At 44.7% G+C, this 23009-nt stretch overlaps 2 protein-coding genes across 2 annotated transcripts; both read right to left on the reverse strand.

Annotated features, from left to right (window-relative positions):
• Window positions 1-1997: 1997 nt before the first annotated feature.
• Window positions 1998-17390, reverse strand: LOC135887434 (olfactory receptor 10A2-like). The gene is made up of 3 exons (XM_065415197.1): window positions 17259-17390; window positions 7000-7819; window positions 1998-2134 (listed from the first exon to the last, which is right to left on the reverse strand). Exons 1-3 carry the CDS (start codon window positions 17388-17390, stop codon window positions 1998-2000), a joined length of 1089 nt encoding a protein of 362 aa, XP_065271269.1.
• Window positions 17391-21497: 4107 nt separating this feature from the next.
• On the reverse strand, window positions 21498-22451 carry LOC135887280 (olfactory receptor 10A7-like). The gene has a single exon (XM_065415034.1). It carries the CDS (start codon window positions 22449-22451, stop codon window positions 21498-21500), a length of 954 nt encoding a protein of 317 aa, XP_065271106.1.
• Window positions 22452-23009: the final 558 nt, after the last annotated feature.

Consider the following 23009-nt stretch of genomic DNA (forward strand, 5'->3'; position numbering starts at 1 on the left):
TGATATTTTGACTTCAAAAGGAGAGAGACTTTGATCAGGTTTGACCAAGTTTGTTTTGCATAATCACTCAACCACAGTTTTAATATAAAGGCTAGTTTTAATTTCTTGTTCTTTCTCATATTTAATCAATAAATTTTCAATTTGAAAGAATGCTTTTGGGAGTTTGCCAAGTAATGAAGTAAAACCAAGGCTTTTGTTTAAAAATAACCCTGAATCCGCCTATTACTGTTTAATGTTGGACAGTGAAAGAATTTATAAACATGGTTAGCTCTTTATGCCTTTATGGTCAATATCCATAAAACAGGGCCTTTAAATCTCTCATGTTGATGCTGTTCCAAAATGTATAAATAAATAAAGAGCCCTTGAAACAGGGACATGAACTTGAGTTGACTTTCCCAGCTCCCAAGCTTAACCACCAGGCTATAGCATCACCCTCACGCAATGACTATTCAAGTATTTTGTCAAATTCACAACTAGTTTCAGGTTGACTGAAGCTTCATGTTTTGGCAAATAAACTATTTGTCCCCCCAAAATTGCCCAGCTCTAATAATCAATTAAATAACTAACCAATGCAACACCAATAATTAAACATTCCCTCCCTTAATTACTCAGAAGACATAGTTACAAGACTGCACCTGAAGTGTCACCACAGCCTGTAGCTGTTGAACTTCCATCTGCACCAAAGAGCAAAAGCCTGTGGGGAGACTTTTGAGTGCATTCTTGTTACTACTGTCCCTCCAAATTTACCCTACTGTATCTCCTAGAGATGGACAGGAATCTGACAACAAAACTTTCCGTCAGAAGATGCCTATTTATTAAAACCAAAACTGTTTTCAGGGAAGGGGTAGATTTGACAGAACTCCTGATTCAAACAAACTTGAAAGAAAAGTTTTTAAAATGTCAGAATGTCCCATTTTGAAATTTTTTAAATGAAACCTTCATTTTCTGCTTCAAAAATACTTCTTTTTATTTAGAAACTTTAGTTAATTTATACAAAAATAGCAGTTAAAAACATTAAAAATGTCAAAATCAAAATATATATTTTTTGAATTTATCAAAATGAAATGTTTTAACTAATACAATCAATTTTACTTTTATTATTATTTAGAAGTAGTAGTAGTTCACAAAATTTTTGAGGTTTCAACTTTTCATCCTGTTTCAGGATGGATTTTTTTTTTAATCTCAAATAATTTTGTGGGATGGGAAAAGCATTTCTTACCCTGCTCTAGTAACTACATTAACTTTGGTGGTACTGTATTACTCCAGAATTAAACTCATATACATACGATCAGAAGCTGAACCTTAATGAGTTTCATTGCTGAAGAGAAAGAATTGAGCCAGACATATTTACAATAAATCAATGTATGTAATACTGTTGCAAAAAAAGTGAACATCATTCTCGGACGTATTAGCAAGAGTATTGTAAGCAAGACCCAAGAATTAATTATTCCACTCTACTCAGCACTGATAAGGCCTCAGCTGGAGTATTGTGTCCAATTCTGGGCACCACATGTCAAGAAAGATGTGGACAAATTGGAGAAAGTCCAGAGGAAAGCAACAAAAATGATTAAAAGTCTAGAAAACACAGCCTGAAAGAAAAGATTGAAAAAAACTGTGTTTGATTAGTCTGGAGAAGAGAAGATGGACTGGGGACATGATAACAGTCTTCAAGTATGTAAAAGGTTGTTATAAAGAGGAGGGTGATAAATTGTTCTCCTTAATCACTGAGGACAAAACAAGAAGTAATGGCGTAAATTGTAGCAAGGGAGATTTAGGTTGGACATTAGGAAAAACATCCTAATTGTAAGAGTAGTTAGGCACTGAAACAAATTATCTAGGGAGGTTGTGGACTCTCTGTCATGGGGAGGGAAGGGGGTTGAGAACAGGTTAGGCAAACATGTGTCAGGGATAGTCTAGAGAATACTTAATCCTGCCCCAGTGCAGGAGACTGGACTGGATGTCCTGTCAATGTCCCTTCCAGGCTACATTTCTATGATTCAACAAACCCTTTTTCTCCCCATGATTCTCCAGAAGGCGCCCTTCACCTCCTTGTTCCTCAGACTGTAGATAATGGGGTTTAGCATGGGTGTGAGGACCATGTAGGACAGAGAGAGAAACTTGTCTGTGGCCTGGTCTACACTAGGCTTTTATGTCGAATTTAGCGCCGTTACATCGAATTAACCCTGCACCCGTCCACACCACGAAGCTATTTAGTTCGATATAGAGCTCTCTTAAATTCGACTTCTGTACTCCTCCCCAACGAGAGGAGTAGCGCTAAATTCAAAATGGCCATATCGAATTAGGCTAGGTGTGGATGGAAATCGATGGTAATAGCTCCGGGAGCTATCCCAAAGTGCACCACTCTGTTGACGCTCTGGACAGCAGTCCGAGCTCGGATGCTCTGACCAGCCACACAGGAAAAGCCCCGGGAAAATTTGAATTCCTTTTCCTGTCTGGGCAGTTTGAATCTCAGTTCCTGTTTGGACATCGTGGCGAGCTCAGCAGCACTGGCAACGATGCAGAGCTCTCCAGCAGAGATGGCCGTGCAATCTAAGAGAAGGAGGGGCGCACCATGGACTGATAGGGAAGTCTTGGATCTTATCGCTGTGTGGGGCGATGAGTCCGTGCTTTCAGAGCTGCGCTCCAAAAGACGGAATGCAAAGATCTACGAGAAGATCTCTAAAGCCATGGCAGAGAGAGGATACAGCCGGGATGCAACGCAGTGCCGCGTGAAAATCAAGGAGCTGAGACAAGGCTACCAAAAAACCAAAGAGGCAAACGGACGCTCCGGATCCCATCCCCACACATCCCGTTTCTACGAGGCACTGCATTCCATCCTAGGTGCGTCCGCCACCACTACCCCACCACTGACCGTGGACTCTGAGGATGGGATATTGTCCGCGGCAGGTTCCTCGTCGGACATGTTAGCGGACGGGGAAGATGAAGAAGGAGATGAGGAAGACGAGGCAGTCGACAGCGCTGGCACCGCTGATTTCCCCGACAGCCAGGAGCTCTTCATCACCCTTACCGAGATCCCCTACCAACTGTCCCCATCCCTTACCCCGGAGACAGAATCAGGGGAAGGATCAAGCAGTAAGTGCTTTAAATATCTAAACATTTATTTTTACAAGAACTGAAATATTTATAATATTAACAATGGCTTTTTCCTAAAGTGCTTAAACATGTAAACAATTATCTGCAAAAAAACTGGAATATTTACAATAGTAACAAAGGGTTTTTCATGATTTGTCTGCCTTAGGCTCTTCACAATTTAGTCCCAAGTATTTAAAAATTTTTTTACAATGTCCGGTAAGTCATGATTCTGCTGCCCAAGACACTCTACTCTTTAGTCCCAGTGCACCTAGGCGAAAATCCAGTCAATATGGCTGGGGATAGAGGCGAAATCCTCATAGGAGAACTCCTCATAGGTCTCATGAAGGTACATTTCCACCCTGTTCATCAGGTTCCTGGGTAGGGCGATCTTATTGGGCCCTCCGTGGTAGGACACGTTTCCGCGCCACGACACCATCAGGTACTCTGGTATCATTGCCCTGCAGAGCATGGCGGCAAACGGCCCTGGTTTCTGAAGGCTTTCTCGAAGCATCCTTTCCCTCTGGGACTCCGAGATCCTCAGCAGGGTGATGTCGCTCATGACGCCCTGCTTTGAATTAGGGAGGGGAATGTTAGTATTGGGACTGCTTTACAACCACGCGGTGGAGGGAGAGGGGCAGCATACAGGGATCTTTCCCTGGGACAGCCGCGAGGGGGTGGGACAGGGGCATAGTTCATGCTGTCCTGATTGCTGGCAGCAGAGACTGGCATTGCTTTCAATGTGAAAGGAGGCCAGTGCTACTAGTACAGTTTTAAGCAGCCAGAAGTCTACGGCTTACCATGATTGCACGCTACAGAAGTTCAGGTGTCCTGCCACGCTTCTCAGATAACTGCAAGACCACTGCAAGACCCCAGGCACTGAAGGCGAGGGCCGAAAATTCGACCTTGTCCTGAGTGCGCATGTGAGAGGTGCAGTGCATGGTCTTGTTCACAGAGAAAGACTAGGTTCTTTGTACACAACTTCATTTATCTGTCTCAGGAATTCACTCCATTTTTCCCATTCACACAGACACATCTGCGACTGTCTCCCAACCCAGCCTGTCAGCACACTCCCAGAGGCGAGCGCAGATTAGGCGGAGGAAGAAGAAGACGCGGGAGGACATGTTCTCAGAACTAATGAGCTGCTCCCGAGCCCAGGCAGCCCAGCAGACACAGTGGAGGGAGAACTTTTCACAAATGCACCGAGCAGTCATGGAACGGGAGGAGAGGTGGCGTCAGGAGGACCAGCAGGCTACTGAAAAGCAGCTTGGACTAATAAGGGAGCAAACGGACACGCTCCGGCGCCTTGTGGATGTTCTGCAAGACCGGAGGCAGGAGGACAGAGCCCCGCTGCAGTCTATCTCTAACCGCCCTCCCCCGCCACCAAGTCCCACACCCCCCTCACCCAAAGTACAAAGAAGGAGGGGCGGCAAGGGCCGTTAAAACTTTCAGTCAACCCCTGCAGACTGCTCTAGCATTAGAAGGCTCTCATTCCCAAAAATTTTAAAAGTCCTTTCCTACACACCTCACAGAAGCCCCCGTGCAAGTTTCAACCCCCACGTTTCATGTGTGGTTCATAATAAAATATTTGTTTCTGTTAATTACTGTTTCCATTATTTTCTTTTGGAGGAGAGTCTGTCTGAAGGAGGGGAAGGGGCTTGGTAATTGGACAGGCCAGTCACCTTTAGCAGGGTACAGAGGCGGGGTCAGGTCCAGCATCAGGACACATACCCAGTGCAGTGACTAGTGAGCCTGGTCAATCTGGGAGGTGGTTTTCATGTTCTGGGGGGCGGTGGGGGTTGCTCTGTGACTTTGTGGCGGGGGAGGGCAGTTACAGATCTAATGCATCACAGAGCGGCGCAGCAGGGGAGCTGTAACCCTCCTCCCCCTGCCAGACAGTCACATAGCCGACACATACATGCTGTCCTGCCAGGAGGGCTGGCAGGATCTGTTGAAACAACCAGTCCACCACTGCGGAGCCTGTCATTCCTGGAGTTTAAAAGCATCATTTGCATCACAACACTAAACCCGCACCCCGCCACAGTCTGCGTCCCAGGTTTAAAACATTCCCGCGAAAACAGTAATAAAGACAACGGTGTTCATTAACAAAACAGAACAGATTTTATTTTTTGGGATGGGGGTGAAGGGGGTATGTAACTGGAGAGGATAGTCAACGGTAACTGGGTAAAGAAATGGTGGCAAGTTCAGCTTCTGTGTCCACAAACTTAAAAATCACAGGTTACCCTGCTCAGTCTGGAAACTGTCTTTCAAAGCCTCCCGGATGCACAGTGCGTCCCGCTGGGCTCTTCTAATCTCCCGGCTGTCTGGCTGGGAGTAATCAGCAGCCAGGCAATTTGCCTCAACCTCCCACCCCGCCATAAAGGTCTCCCCCTTGCTCTCACAGAGATTGTGGAGCACACAGCAAGCTGCTATAACAATGGGGATATTGGTTTTGCTGAGATCACATCGAGTCAGTAAGCTTCTCCATCTCCCCTTGAGACGGCCAAAAGCACACTCCACCACCATTCTGCACTTGCTGAGACGGTAGTTGAACAGTTCTTTTTCTGTGTCCAGGGCACCAGTATAGGGCTTCATGAGCCAGGGCATTAGCGGGTATGCTGGGTCCCCGAGGATCACTGTAGGCATCTCCACATCCCCAAGAGTTATTTTGTGGTCCGGGAAGTAAATACCTTCCTGCAGCCGTCTAAACAGAGCAGAGTTCCTGAACACGCGAGCGTCATGAACCTTGCCCGGCCATCCGACGTTGATGTTAGTAAAACGTCCCTTATGGTCCACCAGTGCTTGCAGCACCATTGAAAAGTAGCCCTTTTGGTTGATGTACTGGCTGGCCTGGTGGTCCGGTCCCAGGATAGGGATGTGAGTCCCATCTATAGCCCCACCGCAGTTTGGGAATCCCATCGCGGCGAAGCCATCTATGATGACCTGCGCGTTTCCCAGGGTCACTACCTTTGACAGCAGTACCTTCACGATTGCCTTGGCTACTTGCATGACAACAACCCCCACGGTAGATTTGCCCACGCCAAACTGGTTCGCGACTGACCGGTAGCTGTCCGGCGTTGCAAGCTTCCAGAGGGCTATGGCCACTCGCTTCTGGACAGTCAGGGCTGCTCGCATCCGGGTGTCATTGCGCTTCAGGGCAGGGGACAGCAACTCACAAAGTTCGAGGAAAGTCCCCTTCTGCATGAGAAAGTTTCGCAGCCACTGGGATTCATCCCAGACCTGAAGCACTATGCGGTCCCACCAGTCCGTGCTTGTTTCCCGTGCCCAGAATCGCCGTTCAACAACATCCATATGCCCCATTGCCACCGTGATGTCCTCGGCACTGGGTGTCGTGGTTTCAGACAGGCGTGTGCTACTCTCGGAGTTCAGGTCCTCACCCCGGTGCCGTACCCTCCTCGCCTGATTTCTCTCTATCTGCCTCAGTGAAAGGTCGATGATGAGCTGCGAGGCGTTGACAACGGCCACAACTGCAGCGATGGTCGCAGCGGGATCCATGCTCGCAGTGCTGTGGCGTCCGTGCTGTCACTGACCAGAAAAGTGCGTGAACTGATTTCCCGCCGGCGCTTTCAGGGAGGGAGGGAGGGCGGTAGTGACGGACGGATGAGGACAGTTACCCAAAAGCACCCTCAACAAATTTTTTTACCCAGAAGGCAATGGCGGCTCGACCCAGAATTCCAATGGGCATCGGGGACTGCGGGAACTGTGGGATAGCTGCCCACAGTGCACCGCTTCCAATGTCGACGCTTGCCCCGTTAGTGTGGACTGACAAAGTCGAATTACTGTCCTTAGTGTGGACACACACGTTCGACTTTGTAATATCGATTCCACATATTCGATTTAACTAAAATCGAACTACTCTCGTAGTGTAGACATACCCTGTGTCTGGTGAGTAGGAGGAATTAGGCTTCAGACACATAATGGCACCAGAGCCATAGAACAGCATCACCACCATGAGGTGCAAGGAGCAGGTGGAAAAGGACTTCCTCCTGCCTGCCCGTGAGGGCATCTTCAAGATGGTGGAGATTATGCTGATGTAGGACATGAGGATTAGCACAAACGGGAAGGAGACAAAGAACAGAGCCACCATGAAGACAGCAATTTCATTGCGGGAGGTGTCTCCACAGGCCAGCTTCAGCAGTGGAGGGATGTCACAGAAGAAATGATTTATCTCATGGGATCTACAGAAGGGTAGGGTGAATACCACGCTGGTTTGTCTGAAGGACAAGAGGAGACCAGTGAGCCAGGATGCAGCAGCCATTCCAGTGGACACCTTCCTGTTCATAACCACGGGGTAACGCAGAGGCTTGCATATTGCAACATGGCGATTGTAGGCCATAGACACCAGGAGAAAACACTCTGACACACCAAGGAAAAAAGAGAAATAGGTTTGCACCGCACAGCCAATGAAAGAGATGGTCTTATCTTCCGAAAGGAGGTGGGCCAACATTTTAGGGATGGTAACTGATGTATAGCAGATCTCCAGGAAGGAGAGGTTCCTGAGGAAGAAGTACATAGGGGTGTGAAGGGCAGGGTAGGCCAACGTGAGGGGAATGATGAGGAGATTTCCAGTCACGGTGATCAAGTAGCTCAATAAAAACACAGACAATAGCAAGTGTTGCAGTCTGGGAAGGGTGGAAAATCCCAGAAGAATGAATTTGGTCTGTAATGTGTGTGGTTTCCTCCTGCCATTCCTTTCCCATACTCCATCCTGCAGAAAAAAGGAGGAAACAACCCCAATAGGACAAAAGGTTCAAAAATACTAATCTGAATACTGGTTCAGATTTTAAACATTCCAAAGTTTGAATCCTTGGTTTTGATTCAGGTTCTTCCTGACTCTCCATTTACTACTAACTAGGTAAGGAACTGTGCATTCTTTTAATTGGCCCAGATACTCAACTAGTGTGAAAGCAATTGAATGAGGCCAGACTGCCAGCTGGCTGATGTACAGCAACTGGTCATCTCTCTCATTCACTCGAAAGGAGCTACAGCCGATTTACATCAGCAGCAGATCTGGCCCCATTGACTCCAATGGAGCTATGGCTGACTTACACCAGCTGGGGATCTGACCCATTGATTCCAGTGGAGAGATGGCTGGTTTTGCACCAGGTGAGGACTTGGCTTATTGATTCCAATTTACACCGACTGAGGAGATGACCATCTGTTCCTTTTATGTCTTGTAAAGGTCCTGGGACAATTTATGCTCTGAGTATATTATAGTTATTAATATTTTATTATAATGAAATCAACACCAATAGCAATAACAATAATTAACAATAATAATAATAATATAATAATAATACATTTTAACCTTTCATGGTAAAAGTATGTATGTGAAGACATTTAGTAATGCGAAACCAGAGGGGTAATTCTTTCCAGAATCCTACACATGGTGACATGGTATTTGGAACGCCAAATAGAAGGAGAAAGAGAGAGAGAATCTTCCAAATATTCAAGGAGATGTATAAAAAATGCAGGTAAAAAAAAGTGTGGATTCCATTGGGGGTTCACTTATTTATTTATTTATATTCTCTCCAAATAAATAAGAAATAAGATGAGCCATTTTCACTTCATTCAAAATTCTTCACCTATCCTGTTTTTCTATTGGAAAATGTTCATTTCAAATTTCCAATTTTTTCACCCCTTTTCCAATAAATTTTTTCACCTTTTTTTCCAGTTAGGAATCTGAGGGAAATTGAAAATAGAGAAAGTGATAGGGAAAAATATTTTCCCTTCCATTTTAAAATTTGATTCACAACTTTCCTGTAGAGAGAAGCAAACAAAAGTAAAGTATTTTCCCTCACCTTTTCTTTCATTATTCTGTTTTTTTTCCCCAAGTTTTTTTCTAGTGGGAAGAAATAAGTGAATGGAGAAAAGGTTTTTGTTTTTTTTGTCACTTTTCATAAGTGCTTAAATTACCCTCCTTTTTCCAGTGGTATAAAAGGTGGTGAAAGGGTAAAAATATGAATGATTGTGCAAATTTTCTCACTATTTCAAAAACAAATATTTGAAATAATAATAACTTAATATGTAGTTACCACTAAGAATATATATCAACAACTTAAGCATAAAAAACACCACAGGTATATTATAATTATCCACCCTCCCCCGCAAAAAAGAATTGCAAACATAGGTAATTGAGTATCAGAGGGGTAGCCGTGTTAGTCTGAATCTGTAAAAAGCAACAGAGGGTCCTGTGGCACCTTTAAGACTAACAGAAGTATTGGGAGCATAAGCTTTCGTGGGTAAGAACCTCACTTCTTTCTTACCCACGAAAGCTTATGCTCCCAATACTTCTGTTAGTCTTAAAGGTGCCACAGGACCCTCTGTTGCTTTTTATAGGAAATTGAGATTACACTTAAAAAGATATGTTAAGGCGTGGAAATTCAATTAGAGCACCCAAACAACTTTAACTCTCCAGTGTAGATGCCATACACTAATCAGGTTCTTATTCATATCCTTATTCCTGCAAACACTTAAGTAATTGTACTTACACTGGTTATCTGATGTATCTGGGTGCCTATCTGCACCGTTAGGTGCCTAAATACCTTTAAAAATCTGGCCCTGGTTTCCAAAGGCTGCTAATATGAATTAAACCACATAGGTAAATGTTTTCAGAATGGATGGCTTAAGTTGTTTCCAGCAGAGAATCTGTTTTTAGCAGATCTCTGCCAATGATTTCAATGAGAAAATTACTGCTTCTCACTCATACCGGATAAATAATAATAATAATTAATAATGCCATGCTATGGCCCAGCTTTTGAGCCCTGTTCTGACACCATTTATGCTTGTGAGTAACTTTACATTTATGGGGCATGATCTGACAAACTGATTGGGGCATTTTTTAGTAAATGAAATGTCGTCAATCTGGTGTTTTGTCAAAACCAATTTGCACAGGCATTTGACAGAGTTTTCATCAGGAAGGATTTTGAGGAAGAGGGCTCTCTGGTCACTTCTGGTACAAGAGAGAAAACCAGAATCCAAAATCCGACCTTTTCAATCTGAAACCAGCCATTTCAACACAATTCCATTTTCATAGAATTGTAGAACTGGAAGGGACCCCGAGAGGTCATCAAGTCCAGTCCCTTACACTCATGGCAGGACTAAGTATTATCTAGACCATCCCTGATGGGTGTTTCTCTAACCTGCTCTTAAAAATCTCCAATGATGGAGATTCCACAACCTCCATAGGAAATTTATTCCAGTGCTTAACTACCCTGACAGAAAGATTTTCCCTAATGTCCAAGCTAAACTGCCCTTGATGCAATTTAAGCCCATTGCTTCTTGACCTATCCTCACAGGTTAGTGAGAACAGTTTACCTCCCTCCTCCTTGTAACAATGTTTTATGTACTTGAAAACTGTTATCATGTCCCCCTTCTGTCTTCTCTTCCCCAGACTAAACAAACCCATTTTTTTTCAATCTTCCCTCATAGGTCATTTTTGCTAGACCCTTAATAATTTTTGTTGCTCTTCTCTGGACTTTCTCCAATTTCTCCCCATCTTTCCTGAAATGTGGAACCCAGAACTGGCCGCAATACTCCAATTGAGGTCTAATCAGCGCAGAGTAGAGCAGAAGAATTACTTCTCGTGTCTTGTTTACAACCTCCTGCTAATACATCCCAGAATGATGTTTGATTTTTTTGCAACAGAGTTACACAGTTAACTCATATTTAGCTTGTGATCCACTATAACTGCAGATCCCCAGATTCCTTTCTGCAGTACTCCTTCCTAGGCAGTCACTTCCCATTTTGTATGCGTGCAACAGATTGTTCCTTCCTTTTGTGAAAACATTGAAAAGATTTAGTTTTTATTCCAGTTCTGAACACAAACAAACTTAGAATCTTTTAATGTTGTCACATAATGGGATTGTTACAAACAAAAACATAGGCTCATGAGTAACTTTTTGTGTTTTGTAGATTACTCCAAGAAATAATGTAACAGACATAAGGTACAGTTACCCTGCAAAAAAAAATGTGTTCTTAACTCAGGTTAGCTAACCATTACACTGCTCTACAGCCAAAATGCTTCTGAAATAAATGTAGTCAAAATTTACTAATTCTGGGTTACTGAGAACGAAAATGATGCTTAAAATTGTTGATTGACTCTAGTTTTCAAGATATGCTATTGGGTCAGTATACACAGGGCCGGCTTTAGGCCGATTCGGCCGATTCCCCTGAATGGGGCCCCGCGCCTAGAGGGCCCCACGCAGCTGTCCACCCCACCCCCGGCCCACTTCCCCCTCCTCCCCTGAACGCTCCGCCCACCTTCTCCTCCCCCTCCCCCTCCCCTGCTTCCAGCAAATCAGATGTTCGCGGGAAGCCTGAAACAAGCAGCAGGCAGGAGGTAAGTGGGGGGGGGGCACGAGGAGAGTTCCAGGGAGGCGCAGTGCGGCCCAGTCCGGCCCTGGCTGAGTGCGCGGCTCCCTCCGGCCTGGCCTCCCGGCCTGGCCCCGGCCAGACACCCCCAGCCCGGTCCCGGCCGAGTGGCTCTGGCCCGGCCTGGCTCGGGCCCCGCGGCGCCGGTCTCGGGCCCGGCTGAGCGGTTTCGGCCCAGACCCGGACACAGAACTGGCCGAGCGGTTCCGGCCCGGCTCGGGCCCCGCGGCGCCGGCCCTGGCCAAGTGGCGCCGGCCCGGCCCGAGAGGTGTGGACCCGGCCGAGCGGCTCTGGCCCGGCTCAGCTTGGGCCCTGCGGCGCCGGCCCCAGCCGAGCGGCGCCAGCGTGGACTAAGAGGCTCCGGCCCGGCCCTGGCCCAGCGGCACCGGGCCAGACCTGGACCCGGACCCGTACCCAGGCCCGGGCTGAGCGGGCCCGGACCGGACCCGGCCCTGGACCCAGCCCGGACTGAGCGGACCCGGCCCAGACCCGGACCCAGCCGAGCGGCTCCAGGCAGCGCGGTAAGGGGGCAGGGAGCAGGTGTTGGAAGAGGGCAGGGGAGTTCGGAGGGTTGTGGGGGGTGGATAGGGGTCGGGGCGGTCAGAGGGCAGGGAACAGGGGGATTGAATGGGGGCAAGGGTCCTGGGGGGGCAGTCAGGAAGGAGCAGGGGTTGGGTTGGGCGGTGGGGGGCAGTCAGGGGCAGGGTTTCCAGGGGCAGTCGGGGACAGAGAGAAGGGGTGGTTGGATGGGGCAGGGGTCCCAGTGGGCCATCAGGAATGAGAGGAAGGGTTGGATGGGGCGGCAGGGGGCAGTCAGGGGACAGAGAAGGGGGGTGGATGGGGCAGGGGTCCCGGGGTGTGTGTCAATAACTTTAGGTAGGCTTAGCATGCATCCGCATACATTACGCAATGTATGTAATATATAATTTTGTTATTATTTATATAGTTATGGAAAGTAAATAATACATGGAAGAAATGAAAGGTGTTTTTTACGTGTTTTTTTTTTTAAGTCATCCCTGTCGGGGCCCCGCCGAAAATGTTCGAATTGGGCCCCGCACTTCCTAAAGCCGGCCCTGAGTATATACGACCCTTGACTTGGGAATGGCGGAGGATAAGTGAGTTATAAAGGGAAGGGATCTCAATTTAAACCAGAAATGACTAAAATACATCTTTGACTGGATCGATGAATAAATCTATGACTGGGTTTGGACAGTACTTCCTTTTTAGGCAAAACAATGAATGATGAAATGTGAAGCTGGTATTGCGTCATACATGATATGAATTGCATCATGTTATTCCTAGAAGTTTACATCACTCTGCTGAACAAATTGCCCTATATCAGCTCTAGAAATCATACAGTGTTGTGCTCTCTTATTTGTCAGTGTTTGATTTTGCAAAGGGACACATTTCTGTTTAGCCAAAGTGAGCAGAGATGCCTCGTACTTGTGTAAACAGTGCAGATAACTTCTGCTATGTTTGTGGTGAAGTGACTTTTGCATCACAAAAGTGCAGTATAACCACTATGGTTAAGAAAGCCTATCACCTTTCTTTTGGCTGCAAAATTGGAGATCAGGACAAGAGGTGGGCCCCACACATATGCTGCAACATTTGTGCAACAAATCTTCGCCAGTGATTGGACAGGAAAAGGAAATCTATGCCTTTTGCAGTGCCAATGATTTGGAGAGAGCCAAAAGATCATACCAGCAATTGTTACTTCTGCATGGTGCCTCCAGTTGGGAAAGGTGTGTCAAAAAAGAAAAAGTGGACTGTGCATTATCCAAACATTCCATCAGCTATACGCCCAGTACCCCACGGAGAAGGACTGCCGGTTTCTGATGCACCAGAATCAGACGAGGAAGAGGAAGAGGATGAAACTTCTGGTCCTGAACCATCAATGTCACAGGACCGGCATTTTCTTCCATCCTCCACCTCTGAACCACACCTCATAACACAAGGTGAACTGAATGACCTTGTCAGGGATTTGGAACTACCCAAGAGTAAGGCAGAGCTGTTGGGCTCCAGACTACAGCAGTGGAATCTCCTGGCAGGTGATGTTAGGGTTTCCATGTTCCGTGACCGTCAAAAGGATCTTGTCCCATTCTTCTTCATGGAAGGTAATCTTGTAGCCTGCAACTACATCGATGGTGTGATGGCAGCCCTCAACATCGTTCACGATCCAGATGAGTGGAGACTGTTCATTGATTCATCAAAGACAAATCTTAAAGCTGTTTTACTGCATAATGGCAATGTTTTGCCATCAATTCCAGTTGGTCATGCAGTCCATATGAAGGAAATCTATGACAACATGAAACAACTTTTGAGGTGCATAAACTATGACCAACATCAGTGGCAGCTTTGTGGCAATTTGAAGGTTGTTGCTCTCTTGCTTGGTCTGCAGACTGGATACACAAAGTACTGCTGTTTTCTTTGCGAATGGGATAGTCGTGCAAGAGATTCCCACTACGTCAAGAAAGATTGGCCACTCTGACAGTCATTGGAGCCTGGGAGGAAAAGTGTACAGCATCCACCACTTGTTGAATCAAGGAAGATTTTGTTACCACCCTTACACATCAAGCTGGATCTGATGAAGAACTTTGTCAAGGCCATTGACAAAACACAAGCAGCTTTCAAGTACCTCCGTGGAAAATTTCCAAGGTTAAGTGAAGCTAAGATAAAGGAAGGTGTCTTTGTTGGTCCTCAGATTCGTGAACTTCTTCGCGATGATGCATTTGACCATGCACTGTGTGGCAAGGAAAAGACGGCATGGAAAGCCTTCCAGTTAGTGGCAATAAATTTTCTCAGAAACAACAAGGCAGACAACTACATGTTGTTGGTGGAAAACCTCCTCAAGGCATACAAAAGCCTTGGTTGCAACATGTCACCAAAGATACATTTTTTGCACTCTCATCTAGATTTTTTTCCACCGAACTGCGGAGCAGTGAGCGACGAGCATGGCAAGTGATTTCACCAGGACATTGCAACAATGGAGAAACTCTATCAGGGCAAATGGAGCCCATCAATGCTTGCAGACTATTGCTGGACAGTGACAAGAGATGCTCCATTTAATGAATACAAGAGACAAGCCAAGAAGCGCTGAGTAGACACTAAATAGGACTAAACTATGTACAGAATAGTTTTTTTCCTTTGGTTCATAATAAATTTTATTTATATAACCCTTTTGCTGATTTGTAAAGTGTTACATAAACAGGACAGGGTGAAATATTATCATGTAAAGCAACCATAAACACATGAAAAGACCTAGGTTTACAATTTATGATTAAAACTCTACTATCTACAAAATATACATAGACATAAAATGTAAAAACTTAAATATCTTAGAAACAGTAGCCAATCAGTTGTTTTAATTGTCATATTTGAATTCAGCACATCAAAATACATAATAAATAGCACATTTTATCTCTGAAGCAGACGACTTTTCAAAAATTTTAGACCAGTGTTATTAGTGAGCTTGGTTTAAAGTAGCAGTGCAGATATGGCAACTCAGCTTTTAACTTAGGTTATCAATTCAAATCCAACCCCGGGCTCACTTATAGGCTATAACTCAAGCTCCTAACCTGAGTTAAATGCCAAGTTGCTGTGTCTTCATTGCTATTTTAAACCAAGTTGGTGATCGTGCTTTAGCCTACCTGAGTTAAGAACACCTCTAATTTTGCATACCTAGGGGTATGTCTACACTGGAGCTGGAGGAGTAATTTCCAGCTCAGGTAGACATACCCGCTGTAACTTTTACAAAGCTAACATTGTAAATAGCATTTTAGCCATAGCTGCACAAGCAGTGAGACGAGCTACCCATCCTGAGTCCTATCCCATGTGAAAACCAAGGTATGGATTCAGGAAGTTAGTCCATCCTGCCAACCATGCAGCTGCCACTACATTGCTATTTTTTGTGCACTAGCTTGATCAAAGCTAGAGCGGGTACATTTGTCTAAGTTCGAAATTTCACTTCTTGCTGCAGTATAGACACACCAAAAAGTGTTTGCAGGATTGGAACCTTCAAATGTTCCTAGAAATAGGATCACACTATTAACAATTGGGAAGAAGGCAATTAACTACAGAGTGGTACTTACTGAAATATCAGGTTATAGGCACATAGAGATTGAATGCTTTCAAATTTCACTGCAGATCCAAGATTCCAAATCTGTATCTGGAACGTCTTCATTGACTCCAAAGGATGCATGTGTCTATCTGATAGGATGAGAGTGTTTTATTTATCTGCATTGTATCCCTTGGGAGATAGTCGCTGAAGCATTTCATATTGTGACTAGTAATTGATGGAATAGGCAGATCCCTGATTATTCTGCTTTGATGCAGTATGTGGGTGTCATCTGGTAGCAGAGTATGCATTTTAATTCATTATTAATTATTACTGATTCTCAAAAGATGAACGAGAGCTAAAATTAATTAGCCTTGTCTTTGTGTGTGTGAACTCGTAGGGATGAAATAAGAAAAGTCTTCAAAAAACACTGCAAACTGAGGTCAGGTTGGAAACTTGGGTGTGTGGGGGGTTAGTTTTCTTTGGGCATGAGTCATCTCTCATTTACACCAGATTTAAATCAGTGTAACTCAATTTGGCCATATTTTAGCCCCACTCCAGCACTTTTTCAACACTCCAGCAGTGCAAAGGGTCCATTAAACTAGTTTATCAGCCTGCTGTGTATTTCCCATGCATAGGATGAATGCCAGACCTGGGTGTAGAAGAAACTAGAGTTAGCTGGCTTGGCCATGAGTTTTTTTTACCCCCAATGATCCCTGGTTGTTGGAAGGGTCTCTTGACACCATAATCACGTTAGTGCAATTTAGGGAAGCCCAGAGGATACTCTAAATGGAAACCAGGTGAATAAGCCTTCAAATTGGCCTAGAGAACAGAGAGCCATTAACGCATCTGGCCGCATCTTGCAGCGATCTTTCCTTCCTCCCACCAAGTTACTGTGCTATGTATGGACAAAGCAGATAAACTAGGCCACTAACTTCAGCAGATTTAGCCTAATTAAAAACCAGTGTAACTGAAAAAAGAATAAGGATCATTGCCTTTGATTGAGTTATTGAGCTGATTTACTTTGGGATGAATGAGCATAGCAGCACGCCTTTTGATGTTAATTAAGCTATTCCTGATTCTCACCCAACTGAGTGTGAGAAGAATCAGGTCCACTGATTCCATTGTAGTTACTCCTGATTCACATTGGGATGAGGAGAGGGAAATTAGCTCCATTGACCCCAGCAGAGTTACCTTGGTTTACAATGCAGATTTTGCTGGGGCCAGATCCTCAGCTCCACTCTGAGGAATGCATGAAGAACACTTGCCTCACTTGTTGTGGCTTGAAGCCCAGGAAAGGGTTCCAAAGCAGACAATGTGTAGGGATGTTGAGATATTGGAGTTTTGGTTTGGATCTTGTCAACCTACCAAAGGCCAGGACTACTTAGATCAATAGGAAGCCAGAACAATCAGCTTCTTGCAGTATTGGGACCTTTGTATGCAGCTGTGGAAGAATTTTTCTCTTTGCTAGGAAGCAGATGGTTACCTTTTCCTTCTTTGACCCTTATCAGAGGGGTAGCCATGTTAGTCTGGATCTGTAAAAGCAGCAAAGAGTCCTGTGGCACCTTATAGACTAACAGACGTATTGGAGCATGAGCTTTTGTGGGTGAATACCCACTTATTGGAGCATGAGCTTTTGTGGGTGAATACCCACTGATAGAGTATGGCATAATCTCTCACTGTGGTCTGTGTAGTATGTAGATAGCAATGGATTTTTCACCTTCAGTCCATTTGATATGATGTCCATCCATTTGCATTTGGGAAGGAAGCTGATAGCTGTCTGTACTTGTGCAAGTTTCTTCATGAGGTTGATGGATTTCCACTCCATACGGCTAAATGCAGTGCCTTGCATGTTGTCAAGTATCAGAGGGGTAGCTGTGTTAGTCTGGATCTGTAAAAGCAGCAAAGAGTCCTGTGGCACCTTATAGACTAACAGACACATTGGAGCATGAGCTTTTGTGGGTGAATACCCACTTTGTCGGATGCATGTAGTGGAAATTTCCAGAGGCAGGTATAAATATGCAAGCAAGAGTGAGTCAGGCTAGAGATAATGAGGTTAGTTCAATCAGGGAGGATGAGGCCCTCTTCTAGCAGTTGAGGTGTGAACCATGTGGTTCTCCTGATCTATAAAAATTGGTTCTAGAGAATAGTTTGGGAAAGGGGAATTATGGGAGATACTTACTCTTTCTGAGACTCTGCTGTTTCTTGTACTTTGTTTGGGTAGAAGGTAAAGACATATAAACCTGGACTGGATGAAATTTTCTATGATAAATCATGTATAACCTTAACTCTGCCCCCTTGTGTGATAGAATGTGATCCCTTATGTGATAAGGAATACGTAGCCTTAACTCTGACTTCTTAGGCAAGGCACTATGTGCAACTTTAACTCTGCACTCATGTTGCTACAGTGATAAGTAGAGAAGAGACAGGGATCAGGGGTAATGGATATAAAACTGAATATTAAGTGTGTCTGCTGGACACGGATCCTGTGGTTCTCTAAGGCTCTCTAGGTCCCAGACCAACTCTCAAAACCTGTGCAGCCAAATTTCACCCCACAGTGTCTCCTTGAATCTTGGGATGGAGTACATATTAATGGGAAAGAGTGACCTCTAGTTGTATGCACAATGCTGCATCTCCAGAATTAATGCATTCCCTCTTTTTGTCTCTCCAACTTAATCTTTAATGTGGTTGCATCACTATCCAGCTTTCAGATCAACAGCTGTGGTGTCACACCAGATTTACCCCACTTTTACTAATTGACTTCAGTGGCCTTACTCCAGAATTATACAAGTCTACATAAGCTCAGAAGATGGACCAGAAAGGAAGTGTGATGCAAGGGTTATGGTTTCAGAGTAGCAGCCGTGTTAGTCTGTATCCGCAAAAATAACAGGAGTACTTGTGGCACCTTAGAGACTAACAAATTTATTAGAGCATAAGCTTTTGTGGGCTACAACCCACTTCTTCGGATGCATATAGAGTGAAACAGATATTGAGGAGATATATATACACACATACAGAGAGCATGAACAGGTGGGAGTTGTCTTACCAAGTCAAGTAATCTTACTTAATTGGCCTCTCAGACTTGGTAAGACAACTCCCACCTGTTCATGCTCTCTGTATGTGTGTATATATATCTCCTCAATATCTGTTTCACTCTATATGCATCCGAAGAAGTGGGTTGTAGCCCACGAAAGCTTATGCTCTAATAAATTTGTTAGTCTCTAAGGTGCCACAAGTACTCCTGTTATTTTTAAGGGTTATGGTGTTAGCCTGGGACTCGGAATACATGCATTCAACTCCCTGTTCTGCCACAGATTTCTCGTGTGACAAATAACATAGGCACATGTTTTGAAAGGTATTCAGATATTGAAATCAATGGGTTTTAGGTGCCCAGGGACTTTTGAAAATCCCACTAGGCACCTAAATACATTTAAAAATTTTGACCCTTGAGAAAAATTTTAAAAGGACATCAGGCCCTGATTTTTAAAAGTATTTAGGTGTTGCATGCTCAGAATTGCAACACCTAACTGATTTAGGAGTCTAAGTCTCATTTTCAAAAGAGATTTAGGCACTTAGGAGACAAAATCTAATTTATAGTCATAGGGATTTGGGCTCCTAAGTGCCTTACTCCCTTTTGAAAATGAGACTTAGACTCCTAAATCAGTTAGGCTGACCACAGCATCATCCATACCTTTAACAATCTTAGGGACAGATTTTAAAAGGCATTTATTTAGGTACCTAAGGATGCAGATAGATGACTACTGGGATTCACAAATGTAGCTAGGTCAATGGGAGTTAGGTGCCTAAACGGCTTAAGCATTTCTGAAAGTCCCATTAGTCACCTATCTGCATACTGAGGCACCTACACACCTTTTCTAATCTGGCCATTGTACCTCATTGCTCCTGTGACGTTGCACCCCATAATGCTTTATGGGAATATGCTTATGAATGTATATATGACATAACTGGGATATGTTTTAAGCTACATATGCCATGTAACATATCTCTGCAAAGGTTATGAGATACTGAATATATTCATCCTATTTGTATGCATGTATCATATTTGTATTCAAAGTTATGAATATTGGCTATGTATTTGTTTGACTTTAAGTAGCCTTAGTATGGCATTTGGACAGCTTCTTTAGAAAGGAATTTACAAGTTAAGTGCCCAATCAAGAAACACTTAATGGACAATGGATTTTGGAAGGCTCCAATCCACATAAGAAGTCTACCTGAGGACGTTCAAGGTAGCATGTTAACAATGGCCGCTACCTGTAAGTTCTGAGGCCTTGGCTACACTTGCAAGTTACAGCACTGTAAAGCCTCCTCCATTGCTGTAACTCACTCCTCGTCCACACTGGCAGGGCACTTACAGCACTGTATCTCCCTGGGTACACCGCTGCAGGTACTCCACATCTCTGAGAGGAATAACAGCTGCAGCGGAGTGGCTACGACTCACGGGTGTGAGTGTAAACGCTTGCAGTGCTGTACTAATCACCTTTTCAAGTGGCCAATCCTCTCCATTGTTGTGACCGGCTGCAGGAATGCGGAAATGCCGGTTTCAAAGCTCGTACCACAGAGAAAAGCAAACAGTTTGCAGCTTGCTTTGAGTGAGTGAATGAATGAGCAGGGGGCCGGGAGTTCGGAACTTGCAAAATAGAGAGCTGACATGCTCCAAAAAGCACTCTCTCTCTCCCCCCAAACTCCCTGTCACAATCCACCCCCCCCCCCGTTTTGAAAAGCACGTTGCAGCCACATGAATGCTGGGATAGCTGCCCATAATGCACCGCTCCCAACACAGCTGCAAATGTTGAATGTGTGGCCTCACCACTGCGCTGTCAGCTGTCAGTGTGGACAGACTGCAGCGCTTTTCCCTACTCAGCTGTACGAAGAGAGGTTTACCTCACAGCGCTGTACAGCTGCAAGTGTAGCCAAGGCCTGAGTCATGCATGGACATGTGACTTGCCCAAGTGTCTCTAAAACTCAATCTTGGAGCTGAATTCTGGATAGGAGAGAGGAGGGGGACCACCCATGAGAGAAAGTCTATTTAAGCCCCTGGAAACTCCTCCATTTTGTCCTCATCTGGCTTAAGAGATAGCCTCTCCACCCGCAAAGTATACCTGAAAGAAACTGGAACAAAGGACAGTAACCACGAGGGGTGTGAGTGATTTCTGGACCCAGACTAGAAGTAGGCTAGTCTGTAAAAGAAGCTTACTGGGACATCTCTGAGGGTGAGATTTCATCTGTAATCATTTTCTTACTGTATTAAGCATAGACTTTTTTATTTTATTTTGCTTGGTAATTCACTTTTTTCTGTCTGTTATTACTTGGAACCAAATAAATCCTACTTTTTGTATTTAATAAGTCATTTTTACACTTATTAATTAACCCAGAGTATGTATTAATACCTGGGGGGGGGGGAGGGCAAACAGCTGTGCATATCTCTCTATCAGTGTTATAGAGGGCGAACAATTTATGATTTTACCCTGTATAAGCTTTTACAGGGTAAAATGGATTTATTTAGGGTTTGGACCCCATTGGGAGTTGGGCATCTGAGTGTTGGAGACAGGAACACTTCTTAAGCTGTTTTCAATTAACCCTGCTTTTCGGGGATATTGTTCAGATCTGGGTCTCTGTTTGCAGCAGGCAAGCGTGTCTGGCTCAAACCAGGCAGGGTACTGAAGTTCTTAGCTGCCAGGGGAAACAGGCTCGGGGTAGTCTCATCAGATGAGGTGGCAGTCCCCAAGGGGGTTTCTGTGATTCAACCCATCACAGCTCCATCTTTAAAACTTAAATTATAGCATTTTCCTACTGCACAGAGGTAGTATAAGGTTAAATCCATTAAAGATTGTGAGGTGCTCAGTTACCATGGTAATGGGGCCAGATAAGGTCCTAACATAGATTAAAGCCCTTAAAAGAATTGAGCTGGAGACAGTTACAGTCAATCAAATTCCTTTATTCAATGGAACCTTCTTCTCCGCACCATTCTCCAGAATGCACCCTTCACCTCCTTGTTCCTCAGGCTGTAGATGATGGGGTTTAGCATGGGCGTGATGACTGTGTAGAACAGAGAGAGAAACTTGTCTGTGTCTGGTGAGTAGGAGGAATTAGGCTTCAGATACATAACACAAGCGGCGCCATAGAACACTGTCACCACCATGAGGTGTGAGGAGCAGGTGGAGAAGGACTTCCTCCTGCCCTCCCCCGATGGCATCCTCAGGATGGTGGAGATGATGCAGACGTAGGACATGAGGATTAGCATGAAGGGGAAGATGACAAAGAACAGAGCCATGATGAAGACAGCCATTTCATTGCGGGAGATGTCTCCACACGCCAGCTTCAGCAGTGGAGGGATGTCACAAAAGAAATGATTAATCTCATGGGATCTGCAGAAGGGTAGGGTGAATACCATGCTGGTGTGACCAAAGGACATGAGGAGACCACTGAGCCAGGATCCAGCAACCAGTCCAGTGGACACCTTCCTGTTCATAACCACGGGGTAATGCAGAGGCTTGCATATTGCAACATAGCGATCGTAGGCCATGAACGCCAAGAGAAAACACTCTGACCCACCAAGGAAAAAAGAGAAATAGGTTTGCATAGCACAGCCAATGAAAGAGATGGCTTTATCCCCAGAGAACAGATTCCCAAGCATCTTGGGGACATTGACTGATGTGTAGCACATCTCCAAGAAGGACAGGTTCCTGAGGAAGAAGTACATGGGGATGTGAAGGGCTGGGTCAGCCAATGTGAGGACAATGATTAGAAGGTTTCCAGCCAAGGTGACTATGTAGGTCACCAGAAACACTGAAAAAAATAAGTGCTTCAGGCTGGGAATGTCAGAAAAGCCCAGGAGAATGAATCCAGTGATTGTCGTGCTGTTTCTTCCCACTGTTTCTTGCCTATTTTTCATCCTGAAATAGAAAAGGAAACAATAAGTTGTCACAGAATACTTTCCCCCACTCCGCCGCCCTCCACTGTCATACAATTTCTCCAGATAATCTGACTCTTCCCATGAATTTTAGGAAGCTAAGAATTTTGTCTTTTTTTTTTTTGTCTTGGAACCTGAATGAATATCTGATAAAGTTTGAATTTCTGGGTACTCTGTGCTGGATCTTAGAGCAGTTCAGTTATGGATGTTTTATGTGGCTTTTACCCATGGATCCTTTCCCCCCCAGTTTTGTGACTAAAATGTGTTATGAGATCCAGCAAATTTTCAAACAAGGTTAATTTTGGAGTGAGCGGGGATGTATCTCATGAATCCCTTAACCAAATGACTCCAGTTTTAGAACACTATTTCTAACCTAGTCCATCCAATTTTCAAGTGGGTCTGCCTATGCATGTGGACTTTGGGCACTTTGAAAACTCACCTTTTAAACAGACAGCTCTATGTAATGTAAACTTTGGCACAGTCCCATAAGGCCAAAACTGTAAAAGTGACCAGTGATTTTGTGTGATTCTTCACTCTGTC

This window comes from Emys orbicularis, chromosome 13 (genome assembly GCF_028017835.1).
Source record: "Emys orbicularis isolate rEmyOrb1 chromosome 13, rEmyOrb1.hap1, whole genome shotgun sequence".
Lineage (NCBI taxonomy): Eukaryota > Metazoa > Chordata > Testudines > Emydidae > Emys > Emys orbicularis.

Excerpts from the sequence above, each read along its gene's own strand:
- LOC135887280 (XM_065415034.1), bottom strand. The coding sequence starts at position 22,451 with ATGAAAAATAGGCAAGAAACAGTGGGAAGAAACAGCACGACAATCACT.
- LOC135887434 (XM_065415197.1), bottom strand. The coding sequence starts at position 17,390 with ATGCAAGGCACTGCATTTAGCCGTATGGAGTGGAAATCCATCAACCTC. Across the intron at positions 7,820-17,258 it reads TCATATCAAATGGACTGAAG|GATGGAGTATGGGAAAGGAA; the intron begins GTGAAAAATCCA and ends TTTTTTCTGCAG. Across the intron at positions 2,135-6,999 it reads GAAGCCTAATTCCTCCTACT|ACCAGGCCACAGACAAGTTT; the intron begins CACCAGACACAG and ends AGCCTAGTGTAG.